Source organism: Amblyomma americanum, chromosome 3, assembly GCF_052857255.1.
Source record: "Amblyomma americanum isolate KBUSLIRL-KWMA chromosome 3, ASM5285725v1, whole genome shotgun sequence".
Lineage (NCBI taxonomy): Eukaryota > Metazoa > Arthropoda > Arachnida > Ixodida > Ixodidae > Amblyomma > Amblyomma americanum.
The window spans coordinates 138,209,379-138,221,727 of record NC_135499.1 but is presented as its reverse complement, the minus strand read 5'-3'; the positions used below and the strand labels follow the sequence as shown (position 1 = coordinate 138,221,727).

The window sequence follows — 12,349 nt, the reverse complement described above, 5'->3', positions numbered from 1 at the left end:
ACCATCATCATCCCCATAATCAGCCAAACTACGGCCACTTCATTCACCTCCCATTAACCACGCCCTGCGCCTGCTGCGGGCATGAAATCGTGCGAACTTTATAATCTCGTCCGCTCACGTGAATTTATGCCGCCTCGTGCTACGCTTCCCTTCTCCAGGAATCCACTCCGCTACGTTTAGAGACCATCCGTTAGCTGGATTTCGCATCACATGTCCTGCTCATGCCCATTTATTCCGCTTGATTGCTACTAGGATGCCATTAACTCGCCTCTGTTTCCTGACCCCCTCTGCTCTAATATTAACGAAATAGCGTTTAAGGCCCCGTTCACCACAAAATTCGGTGTCGACGTCCTCGGAGTCGGCGTTGTTAGCGAAAAATCACGGGCCTGACTCTGGCGGGTGGTCCGCAGAGAGCTACCTAGGAGGCAGGTGGGTCACCTAGGTGACGTGACCTTGCAGCGTCATCACAACGTACCCGCCTTGGTAGGTGGCAGTTGAATTAATGATTTGTCGCTCGCGAAGAACATCCTGGGCCGCACAAGTCCCACCGCTGTGAGCACCTACCATCGCAGGGCTGTGGCGCATCTCTTAAACGCTGCACTGCTGCGCCAGGAGGGTTACGGGGACTCCCAGGGGTGTATGAATGTAAGGTAGAGAAGGACCTTCTGCATATACATGAATTAACCCATTACGCTGTCGCGTCATACCCTTAAGGCAGTGCTTAAGCATCCCGTGCAATTGTTTTTTTGTGTATTCACGTTCCTCTTATAATTTTCCCTTCCATAGCTGGATGCATTGACCTCAATTTAATTTCAGCTCTGTGCGTTATCCTCAAATTTTCTGCCTTGTAGATAAGTAGTGCAGAAGTATACAACTGTCACATATTTTCCTGTTGAACGATACTGGCACGCTGCTACTAATGACGCGAATATACTTGCCAATGCACTTCATCCAATACTTGTTCTTCTAGCTATTACTCCGTCGTGGTCCGGATGTGCGTAAACTACTTGCCCTTAGTATACGCATTCTTTACTACCAATGCTTGTCTGCCTATCGTAAAATGTTAATTTCCCAGGCTGTTCAACATTACTTCAGTGTGCAGCTTTTTCTTTGCCTTATTATGCCCTCAATAATGTTCTGCATTTCGTCCCCTGAGTTACTTCACTTAGCAGGACAACGGTACTGTGGTATCGGTGGCCACATTCATTTGCACGTTGAGAGGCGGGCGTCTGAGATGCCGCGTCCACTGTGACCGGTATAGTCAGGTGGGACCTGCACTGTGTGAACCCGGCTCATCGGCTTTCTTGCGCTTGTTGAGCCGGTGACGCTTATGCATCATCAAATTGCAGTTTACTGAGGTATAATCCATTAACCTTTATACCCCAACTCTCCCCATTCCAGTTCGCTGAATGCATCCTGTAGAATTAAAAGTGAGTAAAGATGGAGATATCGCGCCTCCCACCACGACACAGTCTCTGATTGGGGTTTTATCCCTTTCTATGTGAATGACCATGGTTACTGTGCAGACTCTATAGATATTTTCAAGCATCCGTACATATGCCTCGCCTACACGGTGGCTACGCAATTCCGGTGTGACCACTGAGGTTTTAAAAAGAGTCAAATGCTTTCTCGTAATCTAGGAAGGCTATTTGGGGTTGGCTACATTTTGCGCGAGTGGTATGCACCAGCGCTTGTTTCTCTCTCTACCTTACACTCACTTCGTCCCTTATCCCATTGTGCGATTGAGCTGTCCGCCCACAGCCACACAGACGGTTACTGCGACTTTCCTTTCTTAACAATCCGACCTAACGTGACGTAGCCAAACTTTGACCTAACCTAACCTAACCTAGCCCAGCCTAACCTAACCTAGCCTAAACTGACTTGACTTGATCTGACCTAATCCGCCCTGACGGACCCGATCCGACCTGGCCTTATGTAATCTAACCTTGCTTACGGAGCGCCAACGGAACAACGGATTATATCGGAGGCTGCGGCTTAAGCTGCATAGCGAGGGTTTGTAGCGTTGTTCTAATCGCATAGGAACGCGGGACTATTCTGGCAGCTTCGTCTCCGTGCCCCTGGCATGTGATAAGGGGGCTGAGCCTGGTTAAGTACGAACGAGCGCTAGTTAGCCTGAAGTTACTTTAGTCGGTGAAACCAGCTGAAGTTGTGCAGTGATAATCCTACATTTAAACAGCTGTGCTGACGGCGATAATACTGACATTTTCAACTTCGTTTGTCCTGAGCACTGTAATCGCTGCTTGCTTTGGCAAGTTGTGCTGGTGTTCTTATCTTTTATTAATTGCAGCGCTAGAGAAATTCTAAAAGATGAGACGGAATCACAGTGGCATGGCGTGACTCGTAGATTGTGGCACCACAGATGAGGCAACAAGGAGTAATGTGTTCGGCCGCATGCTATGGAGACATACAGGCTTGCGCCATCCCTTCGATCATTCCATGTAGGTTTAGAAATAAAAAGAAGCCGGCTGCCTACAGGTTCGATTCGTTTTATCTTGGACTGAATGTATACATACTAAGTCGTAACACGCACTTTCGAAAGGTAGTATAAGTTATTCTGCATTTTTCGTTTTCGTGTTTCCTGCACTTTCGTAACCTGTAGCGCTATGCTACTATGTGTACAACTGTGACCAAAACTTTGTGAGTGCCGCAGATTTAATTCGAATCTACTGAATCCCATTTACGTAAATTAAGGCACTTATGTCCTCTTAAGCGTTGCGATGGACCAACACGAGGTAAACGCTTCCTTCAACAATGTAGATGTCAGCCATAGATCATTACCACTCTCATTTCTTCGTTATTCCTTCTTCCGGTCTGATCTTCGCTTTTCATGCCTAAGCGTCATCATAAAGGAGGCCGCAAGCGCCTGAATTGAGGCTAATGCCGGAGCGTCTTCGCTTTGGCTCATTTAACGCAAAAACGGCGAGGACGGGCACAAAACGCTGTTTTCACAGTGTATAAACTTGTTGGTTGGTCGCTACGGAGCATTTAATAAAAGAAGGAACCGTTTCCCGCCTCTTGTATGAATTGGCATTCTACCAAACCTCCCCATCCCCCTCCCTCTTTTTATACTTTCTCGACTGCTAAGTTCTCTGCTCATCAGGCCATTTTCTTTTCGTTGCTTTTTGACTCTCTATTTTTATCTTGCATATCTTTATTTAAATTCGAGAACTGCACGCTATACACGGATCTCTATAAGTGCGTAATGTTAAAGAGGGAAAAAAAAGGAATGAAAATGTGTCTTCCCACGGGGACACTAAACTTTGCGGATTACTTTTTCGTGCATCGGGAAAGTGGTCCGCAGAAAAAAGTGCGCAGCAAGGTACAAACATCGCCAAAACATGCGAATATTCATTAACCCAGTTTCGTTTTACCTTTTGCCAATTAGGCCAGTAAAAAAAAAATAAAACCAGCTCGACGGAAGATGAAAGGGGGAGGAAAAGAACCGGGTGATATCAAGCGTCCGAGCAGAGGAAGTGCGGAAAACGACAAAAGTCCGTGTGATAAGGATTGGGAAAGGAAGCGTGACGTCAGGGGAAGCGGGACACAATAAAAATTTTAAGTCGAGAAAAAAAGGGAAACGAAGGTCCATAGATGCGCGTAAAATGACAAGGCCAGACCGTGTTCACGGTCCTGCAGGCAAAGGCCGGAAACCAGCACTCTCCCCAGCGCTTTGGCGGTAAGAGGTAAGGGGAAGAGGGAAGAAGCACAGCGTGGCGGCCTTTTCTTCCCTTTTGTTTTCGCTTCCCGACACCGCTCATGGAGGGCGCTGGGGCGGCGCGCGCGCTGTCGTCAACGCCGCCCGCGGCGGGGGAAGCGGCGGACCCAGCGCCAACGTTCGCGCGTTCCTCGGGTCGCCCCTCGCTGTCGAGCGCTCGCCAAGCTGAGGAGCGCGCGCCCGCGAACCGGTCGCCGCGCAGCCGCTGCTTGCGTTCCTCTCTCTCCACCCGTGGATTTTCCTTCGCCCGCGCTCGGCGAAAGCCGTCCGCCAGGACGTCATCGGGCCGCGGTTCGGCCGAGCGCAAGTCTCCCACGCCGTGACGCGACTGCGGAACTACCAACCTCTGCTTTCTTTTTTCTTCGCTCGTAGGGTTGTATACAGAGTGCGTGGTGTGTCTTCCTGTCTCACTGATTGCTTGACCACTCGTTTGTTGGACACGCCGGTCTGCGATTGCAGCCGCGTGATAGGACCTGTGTTGGTCGACGAGCTTAAGACATTTCTCAAAGAAACTTGTGCGAGGCCAGTGTAACTGCGCTCGGATCAAAGGTGCGCTGAGACAGTAAGTTTGTTTCTGCTATGCACTTCAAGTGTGATCGCAAAAAAGTTTGACGTGGTCGCTATCCTCGCTCCGCGGTTGCTTAGAGAGACAGAGAAAGCGCAACTAATTCTACAAGTCATGACGACTCCGTCGTGAATACCGGCCATTCGTGTGAAAGAAAACGCCGATGTGTTCTTCGGACGGCAACGTCTCCGTGGCCGGTGGAACTTGGTTTACTTCTGCGGTCGCTGTTTTTGTTCTTCCGTCGGCTCTTGCTGTTCAGTGCAACTCTGGTGCACCAACCGGTGGTGCACAGCTGGTGCTGCCGGTGAGGCGGTGCTGCTCGGTGTGAACGACGTGAATACGTTTCGGCCGCCGCTGACGCGAGACGTGCAGACTACAAGCGGCGGCATGTGCGGTAGTGCCCGTGACAGATGTGTGCCCGTGACCCGGCGGCCGCGCGGTCTTCGGCGGAGCTCCGCGCTGCTAGGAGTACTGCTTCTTCTCGGATGCTGGTTCCTGCCGGTCAGCGCCCGCTACCAGGCGGTCACAGGTCAGCATGCCTGCTTCCTCCATAGATTAACGTTAACTGCGCTTCCTTTCTTCCTTATTTTATTTCCCAGTTTATCTCATCCCTATTCAACCTCCCCCCCTTTACATTTTCTCTGCGATATATATGCGCTGTTTGCGGGATTTTGTATAATGCGGGGCCGATTTTTTTTTTTCCCGTATCGAAGCCGGAAGCTTCGGTGAACCGAGAAGTGAGAAAACTGTGATTAGTCCCAAAAAAGCGGCGACACGACACAGAGTGTTTGTTGTGAATGTTGTTGCGCCTTTTTTACGCTGCCTATCAACACACGCTTTTCTTATCATGTTCTTCGATCTGCGTTACCTATCCCAACTCGAGTTGAGCGGTAGTCATAACCCGGGTTGCGTTCAAGCGTCGTCGCGTTCTTCAGGAACGTTCACAATTCCCCGCTAGTAAGTGCACTTCATTAATGCGAGGTTCCCTGAACTCCAGCTGGCTTATAAGGGGCAGCTGATTGCCGCGATTGCGTGTCTTGTAACACGTCAATGATAAACAGGAAGTGGAAAGCACCGGCATTGGGCACAAGCTGTCTGAAAGAGAGTGTAACTGTTACGCGAGAGCGGAATCGGCGCGACGAATGCCGGCAGAGATTTGGTCATATTTGTTTGGACAGAGTAATGAGATTTTAATGAGTTCCTCATACAGCCTCATAAGAGTAAAAAAAAACTATGCTTTCAACCATACCGCTCTGAATATGAGCAGTACCTTATGAGTGGGCGTACACATACATAAAAGGCGCATAAAAGTGTAGATGACTGCGACTGAGGTGATGTGAGAAAAAATATAGAGGCTTTGCTTGAAAGCAATACTAAAGCCGTTGCTTGAAAATAATACAAAATGCACCAGTTGTTTCAGGGAAGGTGATCACTCGTGTTTAAAAATAGGGTTTTTGAGGTAAACGAAAGCCTTTTCCGGCATGGTAATGCCAGCGATGGCGGACGTCAAAAAACAGGCGAATCATCTTAACTAGCTAAGTGATTAACTAAATTCTAATAGTTTACTTTTTAACTACAGGCACCTGATTGCAGTTAGAGATTTGTAGCCAGTTGTTCATAATAGCAATATCAGTTTTTAGAATTTCGAAAACGCCATACCCTCGCCGCTGTGGCACGACAATATTTGGCTACATCGTGCTAAAACACATGCACTCTCGAAAAGTATGCAGGCAAAGCAACCCTTCCAGGGGTCGTAACCATAGTCGAAATAGCCAAATTTTGTCGTGCCACAGCGGCGAGAATAATAGCATTTTTGAAATTCTGAAAACTGATATGGCTATTATTAGCGAACCCGCCGGGGTGGCTCAGTGGTTAGAGCGCTCGGCTACTGACCCGGAGTTCCCGGGTTCGAACCCGACCGCGGCGGCTGCGTTTTTATGGAGGCAAAACGCTAAGGCGCCCGTGTGCTGTGCGATGTCAGTGCACGTTAAAGATCCCCAGGCGGTCGAAATTATTCTGAAGCCCTCCACTACGGCACCTCTTTCTTCCTTTCTTCTTTCACTCCCTCTTTTATCCCTTCCCTTACGGCGCGGTTCAGGTGTCCGCCGATATATGAGACAAATACTGCGCCATTTCCTTTCCCCAAAAACCAATTAAAAAATAAAAAAATTATTATTAACAGCCGGCTACAAATCTCTGATTGCAAACCGGCACCTACTGGTAATGGTTAAAAAGTTAACTATTCGAATTTAGTTAATCACTTAGCTAGTTAAGATGATTCGCCTGTTTTTTTTTGACGTCCGCCAACGCTGGCATTACTATACCGGGAAAAAATTTCTGTTTTCAAAAACCCTACTTTTAAACACGAGTGATCACCTTCCCTTAAACACCTGGTACATCTCATGTGAGGAATCGTAGGCATGAGCTCATAATTCCATAACTAGTTTTCTTTCTAGTTTACTACGCAATATCAACAACGAATGAAACTCGAACAAGAGAACTGAAATGCCAATGGTAAAGCCACGGTAAAGCATATTTGCTCCTGAAGAGGAAATACAAGCGAGACTGATTAACTCTTCAAGACGACAGCCTTCGAAGTGAAATTAACCTGCGCTAGTCTTGAGCTTCCCCCGCTAAGGTCTGCATTTGCTGTTCATGTTTAAATTGTCTTGTTCGCGTTTCATTTGTTGCTGATAGTCAATGACGCTGAGAGCGAGGTCGATAGTCGTGAGAGTTAGTTTCAGTAACGCACGTAACGAGGTAAACAGCATAGCAGCGGTATAATACCTTAACGTGATGCGGAAAACGGTCATTTTCAGGAGGGCACGATTAATTGCAACCAAATACTTTCCGCATGCCCTGCGACGAGTCTGAGCTTCTAAAGACTTGATCTTAACAGCGTACGTAGCGTCATGCGCTTCCACTGCCCTGCAAGCACTCAAGACGAAGAAACAAAACGTACCAGGAATGCAGTGTTTTTCGCCGTAGATTAGCATAACTTCCGCGTACACTGTTTAGTTCATTTAATTCTGTCTGTCCCTCCGGGCAAATACCCACAGTTCCTTTTTGAGGCTGTTGTGGCCAGATCATCGATGAATGCCGTATCTAGCGCGTCATAGGAGCGCGGTTTGATCAATAACTGAAAGTGCTATCTATGCTAATGCAGTCGCAGGCAAACGGTTATTGTCGCCTGCTTAAAGCAAATCGTTTATGTAGGTTTGCTACTACAGACCGTTATTGCGTTAACGCTGAAAGCTGGCTGCCGAGCGCTGCCACTGAACGCTATACGGGAGAGAGCCAACGGGGCATGGTGGTGTCTACTTGCGTTGCGGCCGCATCGAAGGCGGTCGAACTCACTCGTTCGCTTCTGGCGAAAACAGGCGTGCTTAAAAATCGGCGAGGCTTAGCTCCTGTTTTTTTTTTTTACTTTTCGTTTTGCTTAAACTTTCCCGCGCTTATCTCGGTCTGCTTTAATCGATGTAGATTGAACAGCAGGAATTAGCTTCGATGTACAGAAGAAGCTGAAGAAAAAAGAAGGCGAAGTTCGCGCGGGGGGGAGGGGGGGGGGGCGAGGAAAGTACGTGGATAAACTTCACGGTTGTCTTAACGAGCGCACTTAATGAGCAGAAAGAACGCTCATGAACATTAGGCAGGCGGCGGCGGCTATTCGCCGTCCTTATCACAATTTTCTTTTCTTTTTTCGTTTTCATCTTGTTTCCTGATCTGACGCTCTTTTCCTCCTGCTCTCCTTCCGTGCATCCCCCGTGCTTCGGCGCCTGAGCTGGCTGGGGCGGTATAATTGCGAATTATGCAACCCACGATTGGCTCCGGCTCTTTATCTGGGAGTCAGTGCCGGGTCTATGGCGTGCGCAGATGTCATTTACGACTGCCGAATGGCAAATGATGCTTGTTTGGAAAAGGGAGCGAAGGCTAGAAGGGATCTGAGGCGGCGACGACGATCGCTTTTTTTTTCTTCGTTTCGTCTTCAACTTACTTTCGTTGATGAGGTTGGAATGGCAAAAAGGGGGGTGGAACCTTTCAAACTCGTACATCTATATTTCGTTATTGGAAACCGCGGATGGGCGCGGCGGACCGCTAGCGAAGCTTCTTACTGGTGTGAGGGGAACAGCGAGCATGCTATGTATGTATATATATATATATATATATATATATATATATATATATATATATATATATATATATATATATATATATATATAAAGTGATTTCTGGCAGCTGATTTGGTCAATATAATATAAAAGCACCAAAAATTGAAGAAACATAACAGGATTTAATTCACGACGTCGTGAATTAAATCCTGTTATGTTTCTTCAAGTTTTGGTGATTTTATAATATATATATATATATATATATATATATATATATATATATATATATATATATATATATATATATATATGCGAAGTTGAGAAACGCTTCACTTAGCCATATATTTATTTTGAGTCGACGTTTCGGACAGAGCCTGTCCTTTCTCAAGAGGAGTGTATATATATATATATATATATATATATATATATATATATATATATATATATATATATATATATATATATATATATATATATATATATATATATATATATATATATATATATATAGGAAAAGAAATAGAAAGGACGCTTTAAACAGGGGAACCCCGACAAAGTGCGTTAAAACAGGAAGCTAAGAAAAACAAGACGCAAGGGAAGCAGAACGGAAAAAGGCGAGAGGGAAAGAGGCATCCCCCAGCGAGACTGAGACGTAAGACCGACGGGATCTCGGCGACATTAGCGACAGATGTCACGCGATCAGGAGCTAAGATGGAGGAAAGAAAATGGAAAATGGTCTCGGATCTTGTGGCGAGGGAAGCGCCAAAAGGTTTCTTGGAGACGGCGAGCAATGCACGATCGGCAGGGAACTCCGAAGACGAACGTCAGAGGCTAATCAAGTTTGTCGACATCAAACGCGCACTTCGCGATCCTCTTTTTCCGCGCGCTCTCCTCGCTTGCTGGGACTCTGCAAGGGTACGTATATGCCTCGTTGTCTGCCGCAGTGCACACTGTATGAGCTCTGCGACTTTGTGAAGCCTTTACTGCGGCATCGCGGAGCAGAAACTGGCGATAAAACGAGAGACGCAAAGCGCGGACGTAACGGAGTTTGGGGCGCACCGCGCATGACCTGTAATGGTATTAGGCGGCGAACGTCCAAACACTTGAGTATTTACGCGTTCGCCGTTCCTCGGAATGCGAGGGATTTGCGACTTCGTTCGGTAACGCGATTCGATTCTGAAGGTTCGGGTTAGCGAGAACTAGTTCTTAATCGAATGGTTACCCTCTATAGACTGACTGTGTGTGAAGCCAAAAGTGCGTATTTTAGCCGCGTGTGGTAGAACTCAGTGTTGTGTTTGCATAAGACGTGGTTGAAACTCGATTTAAGACCTCCCAATGCGTGTATTTTTCTCCTTTTTTTGCTCCGAAAACGTTAAAGTTGTGGAGTATGGCATCCCAGAATAGAGAAGGGAATTGATTAGGATTATGAACGTTTGTACGGTGCTTTTATGAAAAACTTATTCTCAAGCCAAGACAAGGCACCGGAAGTTTGTTCATGCTTCAACATGGTAAGGTAACAAGATTGAAGGAAACCAATTTACCAATACGTCGCAGTCGCAGTACGGGCACGTCATGCGCGGAATAAAAGCTTGGAATGTAAGGAGTCAGAAACAAAGGCATGAAAAAGAGGAAGTATTGAGTCATTTATTCGTTATGCCGCATAATTTTTTTTGCTAGACTTGCGCAGCAAAAAAATAAAGAACGCCTGTTGATGGGTGCTGCGCCCATAATAATGACACTTTTGTGTTTTAAAATGCATATATATTTAAAGCGTTTAGTAGTTATTTTCTCTAGCAGCATTACGGTGCTTGCAGGAAATTGGCCGTTAGCATCTTTGTGAATTTCGGGGGGTTACTCTGAGCCAAATTTCAAGTCACGAAACCTGAGCGGAAATGAGCCCGAGCCACGGGCGAGTGAACTGAGAAAAGGGAATGCTTACGATGAAATCTAGTGGAAGCCTGCTTTCCACCTTGAGAAAAGTACAAGCGGGAAGGAACAAGAGGCCGCCACTCACAACTGTGCTCGTTATTAAATTCGACTGTAGACTAGCTTACGCTTGAACAACTTGGCCGATCTGACAGCCCGTCAGACGGGAGCACTACTTCGGCCAATCGCAAACTGACCTTGTGCAATACTACGACCTGTACCGTGAATCCGACAACAGAAGGAGTTTTTTTTTTATGTCTGCCACCTATTCACTCAGTTTCTTTTTTCTTTAAGAAAAGTCATCGCCTGAATTCCCCCTTGATACGTGCGTCGGAACCCAGGGCTTAATAGCATTCGGTGGTTCTGAAGAACACATATATACGCGCATACACACACACACACAGAGGGAAAAACGAAAGCAAACGAACAAAATAAAGAATCTTGATGAATACTGGGCATCTGCCGAGCAAGCTTCCCTGCACTGCACATTATTAAGGCGTTCAGCTCTCCTCAAGAACATAATAAATTTTGCGTGTTTTTGGAGCTCTAAATAAGATTCCTATAGAATAGGCGCAGACGAGACGAAAGTATTCAAATAAACCTTCAGCCGCTGCGACCAGCCAATTTCCCCATTCACCTAGTACTTGAATGTTGGCTTGGATTCTACACAAGAATTACAAAAAAATCAGTAAAATGTCTGAGTGTTACAAAAGCAAAATAATAAAGCAGAAAACAGGAAAGAACTACTAACATGCCTCTTCAAGGATCCCAAAAGTAAAACGACCCTGATGAAAAAAAAAAAAATCAGACGGACACTTGATGTTTGCAATACGACAGCATTACGAGCTGTTGATGCGTCTATTGGAAGTGATGTCTCTTCCGGTCTCGTGACGTCACTTCCGTCCAGTGCTATCCCATTAGAAAAATAAATCTACATGACATGACGTATGCTGGAGCTTGTGTTTATTGTACGCAGAACAGCATGAATACTTTCTGACACATTCATGCCATTTCTGCTTTGGCTGACTGCTCCACTGTTTTGACCTTACAGATAGATGAAAAAAGCAGTGAAAACAATGGCTTCAAGTAAAAACGGCGAAGTAATGTCGTAGTGTATTGTAGTATATCGGGGAACATGGCCCGATGTGTGCAAATTTTATTTCGCGCATCAGCGGGCCAACACTTTCTCTTCCTCTAACCCGAGTCGCTTTCGCAAACAAACCGGACTTGTTTCTTCATAGAAGCAAAGGAAGACGTGCGACCGTCGATGGTCAGTCGTCACTCGTGTTTGTCAAGACACCCAGACCAAATATTTTCGGCGCGCTAACAATAAGATTGCATAGCGGAAGGACGCGAAGGAAAACTCACGAGCGAAAGCTCGCAGGTTCGCAGATAAAACTAATTAACGCGCCGCGCTTATTAAAGACAGAAGCAGAGATGGCGACGCAAAAGAGAAATGACACAATTCTCTAGCTGTCCTCAGCAACGAGAACGTACTAGATGGCGTGCGCCGATGGAGCCGTTCTTTCCATTGCGCTTAATGAGAATTCCAACCTCGGCGGTCGAAAGCAACAGCAGAGGCGGCGAGACGAGTGGAATCGCTGGCACAGGCGCACGAAGAACACGGAAAGGAGAAAAACATGGAAATTTGTTATAAGTCTGGCGCAAAGCAAACGCTCTCGGCGAAGCAAGCCAAGCGCGCTGAGCTAGTTTTACGACTCTGGGTCTTAAGTAGGTAGAGAAATGACTGTACTCTCCCTTCGCTCTACACCCACCTTTGTAAGGGCAAAATGAAAAAGAATCGCGTTTATGCTCGTAACGTTTGGTACTGCAACTGGCACAATGCCGCAAGAACGGACTAAAAAAAAAAGCATCAAAACTAACTTGAGCTCCGAACTTAACCAAACAACAACGCCGCCTTCAAAGACGACTGGGCGTGAGGTTGGTGCACTTAAAGAAATATATCTGCGTATTCTCATGTGGCGATTAAATCAGTGCTCCGCACGGAGGCTT

At 46.5% G+C, this 12,349-nt stretch overlaps 1 protein-coding gene across 1 annotated transcript in view; it reads left to right on the top strand.

The window, feature by feature from the left end:
- Positions 1-3,836: 3,836 nt before the first annotated feature.
- Positions 3,837-12,349, top strand: part of LOC144124984 (synaptogenesis protein syg-2-like) — a 317,203-nt gene continuing 308,690 nt past the window's right edge. Inside the window, exon 1 of the mRNA XM_077657983.1 lies at positions 3,837-4,830. Coding sequence (XP_077514109.1) covers positions 4,689-4,830 — 142 coding nt within the window. The 5' untranslated portion in view covers positions 3,837-4,688. The remainder of the gene's footprint in view (positions 4,831-12,349) is intronic.